Source organism: Phyllobates terribilis, unplaced genomic scaffold, assembly GCF_046119375.1.
Source record: "Phyllobates terribilis strain yellow unplaced genomic scaffold, ASM4611937v1 Scaffold_3__8_contigs__length_932513732, whole genome shotgun sequence".
NCBI classification, from domain to species: Eukaryota; Metazoa; Chordata; class Amphibia; order Anura; family Dendrobatidae; genus Phyllobates; species Phyllobates terribilis.
This window is the reverse complement of record NW_027362763.1, coordinates 165,613,503-165,628,073: the sequence shown is the minus strand read 5'-3', so window position 1 is coordinate 165,628,073 and position 14,571 is coordinate 165,613,503. Positions and strand designations below refer to the sequence as shown.

The 14,571-nt window shown below is 47.3% G+C and overlaps 1 protein-coding gene across 5 annotated transcripts in view; it reads right to left on the bottom strand.

Annotated features, from left to right (window-relative positions):
- Positions 1-14,080, bottom strand: part of LOC141258950 (uncharacterized) — a 203,018-nt gene extending 188,938 nt beyond the window's left edge. For 2 of the 5 annotated variants that reach the window (XM_073674258.1, XM_073674259.1), the window contains exon 1: positions 12,968-14,080. Coding sequence is in view for 1 of the 5 variants with exons in the window: in XM_073674257.1 (XP_073530358.1) it covers positions 5,764-5,855; positions 12,968-13,898 (1,023 nt within the window). In the remaining 4 variants the exon portion in view is untranslated. Of the gene's footprint in view, positions 1-5,537; positions 5,856-12,967 lie in introns of those variants that run through there. The other 3 variants (XM_073674257.1, XR_012318350.1, XR_012318351.1) reach the window with 3 other exon arrangements.
- Between the last annotated feature and the right edge of the window lie 491 nt (positions 14,081-14,571).

Genomic DNA, 14,571 nt, shown 5'->3' with positions numbered 1-14,571 from the left:
ACTCACCACTCCCTCTCTCTGACCATAACCTCCTCACATTCTCTACCCTTTCCTCTCCGGGTGCACAATCCCCACTCCACAAACTCACACACCCTCGCAGAAATCTCAAACACCTTGACCTACACTCTCTCTCTGAATCCCTCCTTCCTCTCACAGACATAAATTCCTTGCACGATGCAGACGTTGCTGCTGCTTCATATAACACCACAATAGCTGCAGCTCTAGACTCGATCGCCCCTCTCACACACACCACACCTCGCACATTCAACAGGCAACCCTGGCACACTAAACTTGCCAAAGAACTGCGCCGGGCCTCCAGGGTTGCGGAGCGGAGATGGAAAAGGTCTCACTCCATCGAGCACTTCATCGCATTCAAGCAATCCCTCACTAATTTCAAGTCCGCACTCACTACAGCAAAACAAACCTACTTCTCATCTCTCATATCCTCCCTATCTCACAACCCTAAACAGCTATTTAACACTTTCAACTCTCTCCTTCGTCCCCCAGCACCTCCTCCCTCTTCTCTCATCTCAGCCGACGACTTTGCCTCATTCTTCAAACAGAAGATTGACACCATCAGACAAAACTTTGGCCTAAAGTCCACACAACCCCTCCTCATATCTACTCAACCCTCCTCCTCCAAACCCCACTTCTCCACCATTACAGAAGGTCAAGTCTCCTCTTTACTCTCCAAATCACACCTCACCACCTGCGAACTTGACCCAATCCCATCCCACCTCATCACTAACCTCACTTCAGTCTTCATCCCAACCCTAACCCACCTCTTCAATCTATCACTAACAACCGGAGTCTTCCCCTCATGTTTCAAACATGCCGCAATCACACCCATCCTCAAAAAGCCCTCCCTTGACCCTTCCTCTCTGACCAGCTACCGCCCCATATCACTCCTCCCCTTTGCCTCAAAACTTCTAGAACAACATGTCCACCTTGAACTGTCCTCCCACCTCTCCTCCTGCTCCCTCTTCGACCGTCTACAATCTGGCTTCCGACCGCATCACTCGACTGAAACTGCCCTGACCAAAGTCACCAACGACCTACTAAATGCCAAATCCAAGCGACACTACTCCATCCTCCTCCTTCTGGACCTGTCATCTGCCTTTGACACAGTGGACCATTCCCTCTTACTCCAGATTCTCTCATCTCTTGGCATCACGGACTTGGCTCTATCTTGGATCTCCTCATACTTAACAGACAGGACATTCAGCGTCTCCCACTCACGCACCACCTCCTCATCTCGCCCCCTATCTGTCGGTGTCCCCCAAGGTTCAGTTCTAGGACCTCTGCTCTTCTCCATCTACACCTTCGGCCTGGGACAGCTCATAGAGTCTCACGGCTTTCAGTATCACCTCTATGCTGACGACACACAGATCTACCTCTCTGGACCCGATATCTCCTCCCTACTAACCAGAATCCCACAATGTCTGTCCGCCATCTCATCCTTCTTCTCCGACAGGTTTCTAAAACTCAACATGGATAAAACAGAGTTCATCATCTTTCCACCCTCTCATTCACATCCCCCATCCGACCTATCCATCAACGTCAATGGCTGTTCACTCTCCCCAGTCCCACAAGCTCGCTGCCTTGGGGTAACCCTGGACTCTGATCTCTCCTTCAAGCCACATATCCAAGCCCTTTCCACCTCCTGCCGACTCCAACTCAAAAACATCTCCCGGATCCGTGCATTCCTCAGCAAAGACTCTGCAAAAACACTAGTGCATGCCCTCATCATATCCCGCCTCGACTACTGCAACCTCCTGCTCCGTGGCATCCCTTCCAACACTCTTGCACCTTTCCAATCTATCCTAAACTCTGCTGCTCGACTAATCCACCTGTCCTCCCGCTATTCCCCGGCCTCTCCTCTCTGTCAATCCCTTCACTGGCTCCCTATTGCCAAGAGAATTCAGTTCAAAACTCTAATCATGACATACAAAGCCATCCACAACCTGTCTCCCCCATACATCTGTGACCTAGTCTCCCGGTACTTACCTGCACGCAACCTCCGATCCTCACAAGATCTCCTTCTCTACTCCCCTCTTATCTCCTCCTCCCACAATCATATACAAGATTTCTCCCGTGCTTCCCCCCTACTCTGGAACTCTCTACCCCAACATATCAGACTCTCGCCGACCGTGGAAACCTTCAAAAGGAACCTGAAGACCCACCTCTTCCGACAAGCCTACAACCTGCAGTAAACACCACTGCGCGACCAGCTCTACCCTCACCTACTGTATCCTCACCCATCCCTTGTAGACTGTGAGCCCTCGCGGGCAGGGTCCTCGCTCCTCCTGTACCAGTCGCTGACTCGTTTTGTTAAGATTATGTAAATGCTTTTGTTATGTATATCCCTATCACATGTAAAGCGCCATGGAATAAATGGCGCTATAATAATAAACAATAATAATAATAATAATAATAACAAACCCTCACCGATCATATTTGCTTTCTCATGTAGGAGGAGACTGTGGCAGACTTTTAAAGGAGAGAGGTGCTTTACCTACCTCCCTGGCCCGTATGTACATTGTGGAAACTATTCTTGCGGTGGAATACCTGCACAGCTATGGTGTGGTGCACAGAGACCTGAAGCCTGAGAAGTAAGTGACCCTTGTAGTACAATACAGGGAAAGAAAGTTAGTTTGCTATATAGTCTGTGGGTTATTACTTGGGGCTGACACCATCTTTTCTTTCACAGCCTCCTGATAACATCAAGAGGACATATTAAAGTCACTGATTTTGGGCTTTCAAAACTCGGCCTCATGAGACCAACATCAAACCTCTACAAAGCTCCAATTGAGGACATCACCAGGGAGTTCCGTGACAATGAGGTTGGTTTTTCTTACAGGATCCTTGTACTTCACACATCTCACCTCTTTCTCCTTCTCTGACAATTTCTCATCTTGAAAACGTTTTCATTGATGTTATTTGTCACAATTATATTTATTGATCATCATCTCATTCTTCTTTTGGTTTCCAGGCTGTTGGCACCACTAGTTACATGGCTCCAGAAGTCATCTTAATGAGAGGATATGGAAGGCCAGTTGACTGGTGGTCAGTAGGGATCATCCTATATCAATTTATTTGTGGAATTTTACCATTTCATGGAGCTTCAAGAAGGGAGATTTTTCTCAGTGTCATCAGGGGTATGTAAAATAATCTGAATGCTATGTGATATCATAGTTATTTGTTTTGATTTTTTTTTCTGTGATTTAGTTCCTAACTTTGTTAAGGAAAGTGGTTTATATGAAAATAAATGAAGAGGTTTTATTTCCTGTAATATTTGCGTTTTATATAACAGATGACATAACTTGGAGATATATTAGATACTTTCCTACACGCGATGCTCGAAACATCATCACTGGACTGCTCCAAAAAGATCCAGCACAAAGACTTGGGACAGGTAATAATATAATAGTATTATTAATGACTTATTACGCCTCTCTGACCAGACAAATGATCATGTCCATGGGGACCAGCAGTACTTTACCTACTTCCTGTACATTTACTTCATGTCGGCTCCGTTACATCTTCAGTTTAGATTAACATAAACTATACAGATATGGAGCAGTTTCTCTGACTATGACTGTATCACTTTCTTTCTTGTCTACCTTTTCCAGGAGGAGCAAATCAGATCAAAATTCATCCATTCCTAAGTTGCTTAAATTTTGACAACCTTCCAAGTCAGAAGGCCTTGTTCTATCCTGATCTAAAGTCAGATGAGGACACCTGCTACTTTAACAGTAAGTAAAATGATACATCATCTGCAGAAAACTGCTGTGTGTCTTGTCTTTCATTTTATGTAGTACTCATCATTATTAATGTTAACATGGTGACTGTCTGACCCTGGTCTTATGCTAATAATCTTTTATAACACTTGTATTTTGTAGCTAGCGTTAAGGAATACCAACATATGGATTCAGCTGAGGGGGACACAAGTGAGGACAATGATTGGCCAGAAGTCCAAAATTTTGTATCATCTTCTCAAAGGTTTTCTAAAGTAAGTATGTGGCCAATACAATGTATAAAAGCTATAATTAGAAAAAAAAATGTATCTATTTTATATTTCTCCGTTTGTTTTAGCTATATGCTAAGAATACCGAGATGATGAACCATGAAGAAAAGCCTATGTCATCTTCAGAGTGTTCCCTAGAGAACAGCGAAAAAAGCTTAGACGTGTAAGTAGATTATTATCATTATTATGAGATTTAGTTTTGATATATGTCAGATCCAAATACAAGACACAAGTAACATATATTCAAATCCAGCATCCACCTCCCCATGATTGCTGATCTCTGTGGGTCTGGCTTGTGATAACACTGCAGTAACAGCTGATCAATGTGACCAGCCATTCATTTCCAGTTCACTACGGCCAATATTACTAGTTAGACTACCGTTCTTGATGGTAGAATGGGGTCCTGAGCAGGGTGTGCACTTCATGGTGTCCTAATTGGCCTTACAGACAGATGTTCTTCTGTTTTTCTATTGCTTTTACTTGTAATTTATTTGTCTTTCTTCTACCAAACAGGCAGAGAGAGTCTTCATCTTCCAAAACCGATGGTGACAATCAGTGTTTCCCTGATAAAACCAGCGAATCATCCTCGTTCTCAGTGTCAGGTATGTACAGGTTTATAAGCCATCCTATTATAGCCTATAATACAAAAGTGTAATGTGAATCTGCACATGAAGGCTGAGAAAATTATTTACTATATTTCTGCTGCTCCCCTGAGTATTCTGTTTTTGCTTTGTTAAAATCCCCCATATGATTGTAGAGTTATGGTCATTTTTTATTTAATGCTAACTTTTATGGTCGTTGCCAAGAGGGCGTGGCTCACAAAATTCACTGGGGGCGTGTCTTCAGGCTGCTCTTCAATATTAAACTGTGAGCCAAGCCCCCATGGTACAGACGATTACAATTAGCACTAAATAAAAAGGCCCATATGTCTGGAACTGTATGTGGGATTTTAACAAATCTAAAAGCAGAATACTCAGGGAATAAGCAGAAATAAAGTAAGAGTGGATCCTGGACTCGTTTTACCTGGTAGCTCTTTAAAGTTACACTGTGGCTTGCTGAATGTAATGTCATGTTAATAAGGGGACATATTCCCTTTGGGAGACCCCACATGGCGGCACACAGAAAACCTACAGGTGCATATTAATACGTTTACATAACTCTATAAAGATACAAAGGAGTTTATAATCAACATCTTTTTCTGATTTTTTTGATTAGACTTTCCAGTTCAGAAAAGAAGTAAATCTGAACTAAAAGTGAGGAAACAAGAAAAAACAGAGAAAGTAGAAGAGGGGGAATGTAGGCGAGGTAAGTGTGACAATAGGCTCCATGTTGTATGATGTCAGTGAGAAGGATTCATGTGGAGCAGATGTTATCTGTCAGTGGTGGGATTGTCACATGTATGATGGCTGACAATGATCCCGTACCTCTGTATGGAGAAGATTCCCCTCCCGTCCTCCCACAGAGACACCACAGTAGTATCCTCTAATATAGAGTTACATTATTAACATTAGTTTTATATCTTTTCTCATAGGTTCTCTCTTCCGCCGGATGATATCATCCTGCCGGCGTGGATTGTCCAGGGCTGCTCGCGCTGTCAGACAAAGCTGCATTTTTGCACCTTGTCGTCATCGGTGAACCCTAAACATCTCAAGGACAGAAAACCCCCATCTAGCCCCCTGAAGAACGTGCAGCATGTCCACCAACAATGCTGTACCTGTATGGAAGGAGTTGTACATCTACCTGATGCCTTCTGACCTGCAAGAAACATCTGCAAAAATCGAAGGCTCATCCAAGAACATCTCTTCATCCTTTCCATCAATGATTAATTCTAAAATATAAATGAATAAAAACATAAAATTGATTAATGTATTTTTGACTCTAATTGAATAATAGTGCCAGTAATGAAATATCAATACGATACATGTCATAAATGTCTGATGGGTTGGACACCAAACAGAATGTGGCCTCACTTTCATGTGCGCAGAGTGATCGTTAACATCATCGTCCTGTGCTTCGTTAAAAGCTTCGTTCTCAGCAGCACATGTGTACACAGGAGAATGTGTTGATGAGAATGATGATAAATAAATGGAGTCTTTCTCCCCCAAATGCCATTTAATCTGCATACACAATTATATAGGGAACATAGCCCAGGCATACACAGTTTTAATTTGGCTTAATATTTTCTTTTTTTATATGCAAATGAGTGCGCTTCTGTGCACCCTTGGTGTGGCCTACGCCTTGGTGCACCGTTACACCCTCCTATTTGCATATTAAAGCCATTCCCTTGTTATAATTGTCAGATGTCCTTTGGTAAGAGTAAGAGCTGTGCATTTCTGCGCTTGACCGCGCACACAACGAGTCTGCAGGCGCGTTCTGATGCCTGGTTGCTGCCTGCTTTTGGCCGCAGTCTCAATTAGGATGAAGGGCTTTGAAGTGAGCAGACTGCACATCACAACACCTTGTCCCCTCCTAACTGAAACCGCTCACTACCTGCAAGTGCCCCGAGTGGCAGCCATAGACGGACAGGATCTAGGCGTCAGACCTTGCCCACAACCACATTATGTTCACACCCAAACTGACACTTGGAGTGTGCTGCTGTGCTCCTCTAGTGTGAGTGCGCAAGTGCAGACAAGTGAGCTGATGTTAGACTGTGCTCGCTCTTACCAACGGATCAGTGTCAAGACAAGGGACTGGCTTTAAAGGGAACCTGTCACAGGTTTTCCCGAAATAAAGTATAACCAGCACCTATAAGCCCTATGTTACAGCATTCTGGCATGCTGTCTGTATGTCCCCAATTTTCTATGCATGGCACAAAAAATAGTTTTTATTAAACCCACAGACGTCTACTTCCGGTCCGATGGTTGTCTCTGGTCTTGATCCAATGTCTCCTCTCTTCTTATGACCGCTGTCCTACTTCCCTGCTTCATGTGGATGACATGTCCTATATCGTCTTCACTGTGTTCCCCATCGCGCCTCTGCACAGACGCACTTCTCACTTCCCTGCCGAGGGCAGAGCAAAGTTTGGTAGTGCGCATGCTGTAGCCTTACCTATGTTTCATCAGTGGTCTTTTGCCTTTCCTGGCTCATGCACACTACACGCATCATCCACATGAAGCAGGGAAGGAGGACAACGATTGAATGAGAGGAGGTGTTGGATCAAGACCAGAGATGCCCATCGGACTGGACCACGCTGTCTGTGCTTCGCATAGGGGATTGGAGACATATGTACAGCATCCCAGTATGCTGTATCAGAGGGCTTATAGGTGCTGTCCATACTTTATATGGGGAAAACCTGGTGACAGGGTAACTGTAATTTTTAAATGCTAGGTCATAATGGTGCACCAAGGCTTAGGCCACACCAAGGGTGCACAGAAGCTTCTTCATTTGCATATTCAATTTCGCTTTTTTAGTAAATATTACGCTAAACTGTATATGCCTGGTATTATTTTAGTAGGGGCTGCGTCCCCTATATAAATATTTATGCAGTCTAATTGTCATTTTGGTGTGACAGACTCCCTTTAAGCAAGCTTAACCCCTTTCCGACATGGTACGTAATAGTATGTACCATGTCGTGACCCCCTGTTCAGTGCGGGCTCTGGCGCTGAGCCCGCGCTAAACTGGGCACATGTCAGCTGATCTATACCGCTGACATGTGCCCGCATCAGCCGATGTTGGAATCGCGATCCATATGCGGCTGTTAACTAGTTAATTTCCGCTGTCAATCTCTGACAGCGGCATTTAACATTGCCGCACCGGCAGCACATCGCTTACCCCGCCCATCGGTGAGCAAATTTTGGATTTTTTCTTCACCACTTAAATAAAAAAAGAACCTATGCATGTATGGTGTCTACAAACTTGTAATGACCTGGAGAATAATAATGGCAGGTCAATTTTAGCATTCAGTGAACGTAGTAAAAAAAATATAAAAAACAATAGTGGAATTGCACTTTTTTTTGCAATTTCACTGCAATTGTAATTTTGTTTCCTGTTTTCCAGTACATGATATGGTAAAACCAGTGATGTCATTCAAAAGTACAACTCGTCCCGCAAAAAATAAGCCCTCACACGGCCATATTGACTAAAAAGTAAAAAAGTTATAGCTCTGGGAACAAGGGGAGCAAAAAACGAAACCGCAAAAACGGAAAATGCTCCGGTCATGAAGGGGTTAAAATTCATTTCGGCTAACGAACATTTTGCTCGTGGATCGGGTGATGAACAGCCTGTTTAGATAGATTGATAATCAGTTTCAGTGTTAAAGGGATTGTCTGGTCTAAAACTACAAATCTGCAGTCACTCAATGTGTCACTCTATGTAACTGCAGACTTGTGAATCCTCACATGACCTGTTACGGCCAATGTGGTTTCCCTGTTGTCTTCCAACTTCCCACAAACCCCGGGATCCCATGATCCGTCCCTGAAATAAAGACTCTACAGCATGTTGTTCGTTGGATAAATTGGCCACAGCGGCCGTTTATTAACAAACAACAAATAACAATGAAATAAATATATATATATATATAAATATATGGAGGGAGGGTTCTTGGAGCTAATAGATCTGGCTTTAAATTAACTATAAAATCAACCGCCATGTTACCCTCAGCCGTTCAGCACCAGCTCGAGGGCACCAAAACTTCCACATTCCGTGAAAGACCAACCAACTAAATGCTCCCGAGGTAAAACCCCGTCCAGAGCCCAGAACCGACTGCCAGATCACCCCCACTCAATTTAAATGACCTGGAATTTTTCCCAATTCCTTCCACCGACAATTTGGTACCAACTCCAAGAACCCCACCCCCCGCCAACCACGAACAGCCCTGAAACCTTGGGCTCGTGAGTGCCCCAAAGCCACCAACGCCCTTTCAATCCCTTCCTGTATTGCAAGGGCCCAAAGATCCATACCGATGTCATTGAGATGAACACCGTCCTTTAACCAAAAATTCCCAACCCCCGATTCCAACTCAAAGTGCCTAACACTTATGCCGCCATTCCTTGACACAAAACTGGACACGGCCCTATTTAATTTCACTCTCGCTCTATTTATACCTTTTTCGGATCTGACCGCTCGCCATTTTTTCCTGGGAACAATATCCTACCAAACCGTCAAAACCCCCGGGAATGAAGTCCACAATCTCAAAAAATCAAAACGGATATCCCGCATCAACTCTCTCACGGGCCTTGCCCCCAAATCGTTCCCTCCCAAATGTACAACCAGAATATCCGGTGTTCTGTCCAATCTTGCCGCTTTATGAAATTCCGACAAAAACCGTCTCCAAACCATCCCCCTAAAACCTATCAACCTTATAACCACTTGTACCCTCGGAAAGCCCAATTGCCTACCGTCACGCCTTACGTCCGCACGCAGCGCCCCCCAGTGCACGTATGAATGTCCGAAAATCCAAGCTAACGAGGGAACACCACCTAAAAGAATAATAAACAAGCATATTCAACAACTATCCAAACAACTCACAAATGAAACAAGGTCCTGGGTATTTAACGACGAACATACGTCAAATAACGGTCCGAACTCCATCTTCCAATCCGCTTGATTACCTCCGCCCCCAAACCGCGCCTATCAGCCTCAGACGCTGCGCCAATCCTAAAAGAATGCAAGGGCTAAGGCCCAACTCCTGCACCCCCTTTTTTAGGACCGCTATAAACTGGAAACGGGAAAGAAATGACCCGTCCCAATGACGTAACAGTGGGCCGGATCTACCCGACCACCCTTGCCAATAAACCTCCAAGCACCTTCTTGGACACATCAGAGCCCCGTCCACTCTACCCAAAATGACGCGCTTACCTCTACCCAATTGATCAGTTTTTGAGTGTCTAATCCAAAAATCGATACCCCAGGCCCAGCAACTCATGTCTTTGGCTAATAAACCTCCCTCCCTATTCCTGCTGGGGGCGACCAACTCGCCTACTCTCATTGCCCCGAAAAAAGCTAAAGAAAAAAGCTAACTTAAACAGAGCAGCCTCAAAAGTAGAACAACAAATCCTTTCCAAAACCAGACCTAACCTTTCCAACATACTAAACGTGACTGGCCTACGCTTATCCACACTCTTGCTACCCTTTCAAAAACCTCTAAGTGCCTGTTTGACCAAAAAGGATTTAGTAACATCAGTCAAACCCTGTAACTTGAAACCGAATGCGAGGCCAGCAACAAATTTACTAATTCTAGATGGCGACCACCATGAGTCCGCAGCCTTACCAATCAAAAACAAGATCGCAAACGTCCTATCCTCGTCACTGTCTATTACCCCCCAATGCAACACCCAGCTTCGCCAGGATGCCTCGTAAGCAGACCAGGTTGAACTCGCCACTGACTCCTGGATCAATCTTCCGACTCGTCCGTAATCAGCTGCCACAACTGCGAAGGGCATTCCACTCCTGCGACCTCTGCCTCCGGTGCCAGAGCACGGAAACGCTCCCACTGGAAACGAGACAAAGCATCCGCTATATAATTTTGGACACCTGGCACATGCACCGCCGAAATCCATGCATTCAACTCCAAACACCGTAGTACCAGTTCCCTGACCAGCTTAATAACCGGAGGAGACAAAGCCGACAAGCTGTTAATCACCGTCACCACTCCCATGTTATCGCAGTGAAACCTGACTCTCCGATTCAAAAAGAACTCACCCCAAATCGAGACTGCAACTACAATTGGGAATAATTCCAACAGAGCGAGATTCTTTGTAAGACCCCTCTCTTTCCATGAATCGGGCCATTTTCCCACGCTCCACTTTCCCTTACAAAAAACTCCATAGCCAGCACCGCCTGCCGCGTCCGTGTAAATCTCGCAATCAAAGCTGTTCAAAAACTCCTGCTGAATCAACGACCTGCCGTTATAATTGTCCAAAAAACGCTTCCACACCAACAAATCCTCTCTGTGCTCTCTATTCAAACGAATGAAATGATGCGGTGTGAGCACGCTGGCTGTCGCCCTTGACAGCCTACCACAAAATATTCTGCCCATAGGCATGATCCTACAAGCAAAGTTCAATCTCCCTAGCAGCGACTGGAGCTCCTTCAATGTCACCTTACGCAGTTTACCAATTCGCTCGACCTCCTGCCTGAGTAACAACATTTTATCCTCGGGCAGTAGACACTCCATGCGATCCGTATCAATCAATATTCCTAAAAAACTCAATACAGTACAAGAACCTTCACTTTTTTCCTTGGCCAAAGGGACCCCAAAACGTTCTGCAACCCACACCATGGCTGCCAACAAATTACCACAGACAAACGAATCTGGGGGACCTATGAACAAAAAGTCATCCAGGTAGTGGATAACGGACTGCACACCTGCAACATCCCTGACCACCCATTCCAGAAAAGTACTGAAAGTTTCAAACAATGAACATGAAATAGAACAGCCAATAGGTAAACACCTATCCAGGTAATAACCTTTGTTCCAAAAACAACCCAACAGTGGAATGCTAGCCGGGTGAACCGAGAGTAACCTAAAAGCTGATTCAATGTCAGTTTTTGCTAACAATGACCCAGGCCCATACCTGTGCACCCATGACACAGCGCATCAAATGATGTGTATTCAACCGAACATAATTCCGGCGCTATACCGTCATTAACCGAACAACCTTTTGGGTATGACAAATGCTGGATCAGGCGAAATTTATTCGGCTCCTTCTTAGGCACCACCCCCAAAGAAATGATCACACCCTCAACCGGTAGACTATGAAAAGGCCCTGCCATACGACCTAACTCCACCTCCTTCGCCAACTTAACACAGACAACCTCTGGATGCAACAAAGCAGACCTCAAATTCTTAACAGAGAAAGGAACCATATGGTCAGGAGGCGGGATCCTGAAACCTTCCAAAAACCCATCATTAATAATCCTGGCCTTCGATTGATCAGGATATCTACTTAGAAAGGGGGCCATCCCTAGCAGATTCACTGGAGTCACCCCCTTGACCGGTACCCACAGACATCCTTCCTTTTCCTTTTTTGAAGCATTTTTCTGCCCCATGGAAGCTCCCGTTGCAATGGGAACAAACGTGCTTGAACTTACAGCTGTTCCCATATTTGCACTGGCCATCATTAAATTGCCAGTACGTTTTTGACTTCTCTTTTCCTGCCTGTGCTCCCTGACTACCTCCTCCCTGTCCCGACGATTGACTCCCGCTTCCTCCGCTCCCATGAAAGGACTGCCCGTATCTAGCAGGGGCCATCACTTTTAACCAAAGGCCAATATCTTAATCTCAGGCCGCACCGCCTTCCTCTGCCTGAATTGCTCGTCGTACCTCAGCCATGTTTGTCCCCCGTAAGTACGATGCGCTTCCCCAATCGCGTCTAAGTAACAGAATAAACCCGAGCAATTTTCTGGAAACTTTTCCCCAATGACACCAGCCAATATAGCAAATGCTTGAAGCCAATTTGCAAAAGTCTGAGGGATCAAGCGCCACCTGCGCTTCTCCTCCTCCTCCTTTTTGCTATCACCCTTCCTCCCCGTGTCTAAATTAAATTTCTCCAAGGGAAGGAGGGAGAAGATTTCGACGTATTCATCATGCCAAATTTTCTCCTTCACCTCTTTTTTTAAATGTGCCCCGAGTGGCCCCTCAAAGCACACATACACCTCACCCTTTGCCCTATCATCCAGCTTTACCATATCGCCCTTGTCCTTTTCCGTTTGAACCTCAGTGCCCGCCGCAGACCCTACCATAACGCAACTGGGTTGCAGCAACACCTCCTGGCCTGGTAACCAGGCTCCTACGGGAGATCCCCTTGACCCACCCGCTGCCCCGCTCTCCATTCAAAGCAAAATCTGTGACATGCTATGTAAGATATCCCTAATCCCCGATACCTCTGCACCCCCGGGACCGCCTAACCTCCTCCCCTCTGGCCCTGTAAACTGACCACTACCCCCCCCCTTGCAAAACAGCCCCTTCGGGCGACAAACGAGACATAGAATTATACTCACGCAGCTGCGCAGGTGCTGTGTCCCCGCCAGCCGGAATTCCTGAGTCCTGACGATCGCCACTTCTGTCACGGTCACCGCTGGAATCGGATGCTTCTGTGTCCGTTCGCCGCTCAAGGCCCACGCCCCTGGCCTCCACGTCACCAGGGGGGTCCTGAACGGTCACAGATGCTGCAGACTGTCTTCTCCTCGACTCTCGCCTCCCGCCGGACCGCCTTATGCTCCTGGATGCAGCTCTGGGCCTCCTTCGGCTACCATACCCAGACACACGGGCCTGGTCCGTGCTGCCAAAACGGACGCTGCCAGGCAGCGCAGTGTCGCCGCCCGCCGCTCCTTCCCTTCCACATCTTCCATATGAGCCAGTCAGCAGTGGATCCCTGGACTGCCGCCTGCCCGCAGATGCTTGCCTCCCTGGTGTCGTCGTGGTCCTCCCAGCAGGCGCCCCGACAGGAGCATCGCCAGTGGCGCCTGCCGTTTCTTCCTCTGATCCCCCGATCCTCCCGGCCCCTCTCTCCTTGATCTGCCTCCCACCGCTGGTAGCAGCTGGCCTGTGCGGCCCAACTGCGGTGCGCGATCGCCGCTCGGCCGGGGCCCGGAACCCCGGCTCCAGCGACGCTGTTCCCGGGGGGCGCACATTCGGTGCGCACGTCACTTCCGGTGTGGACGTCACTTCCGGTGCGGACGTAATTTCCGGTGCGGCCCTGACTTCCGGTGCGGGCCGCGCTCCTCGTCGTGCAGCGCCAACAGGCCAGCTAGATGGATTCCTGCCGGGGTGAGCGCGACGGGCAGGGACCGCGCCGTCTTGCTGTCCTCCCACAGGGTCTCCAGAGGGGCTCCGGAGCCTGCGCCTGTTGCGCGTTGATCCCTCCGGTGACAGTTTCTCTGGGGGCCGGGTCCTCCTGCTCCTTCGCACAGCTCCGGATGGCGCCTCCATATTTTTGGCTGCTCCCAGCAAGGCAGAAAGCTGGGCCTCCAGCTATCCCCCTCTCCGTGACCTGGCAGCGTCTCTGAGTTGGGCCACCAGGGATTCGATGGACGCCATATGGTAATCAGTCAATGCTCTTCAGGTAATCAGTCCGCTGCTCCTCAGGGAATGGCGGTTTTCCCGCACTTTTCCCTATATATGCCCTCTCCCACTACCCGCCCCCAACTTCCCCTTATACAATCCCCAAGAAAGCCTTATTCAAAACGGGGGGGGGGGTTGAAACCTCCAGGCCAACCCCGGTCATGGGTGGCTTCCCCCTAGCTGTGCTGTCTCCAGCCCCCTCCTTTATGCACTGTTTGCTGTGAGGATTCTCTGGTGTCAGCGTTGGGAACGGTGGTCATGTTACTGCAAGTATGCGATTTGCATATTTCTGGCCACCATCCGACTATGCAAATAAATTGAGCGAGGCAGTATCTGACGCGCCCCCTGGGCCGTGGGGTACCCGGATCCGGGCCTGTAGACGCTGGGGGTTGTAGTCACCGTGGCGGCGACCCGGTCCGTGACCCAGGGCGGTCAAACCAGGGTAGTCTATGTGTGTCTGTGATATAGAGTCCGACTACGCCACCTGTGGAATGAGGTTATTGGGAACCGCCGCTGCGGAGCAGTCCACTGAAGCTGGTGG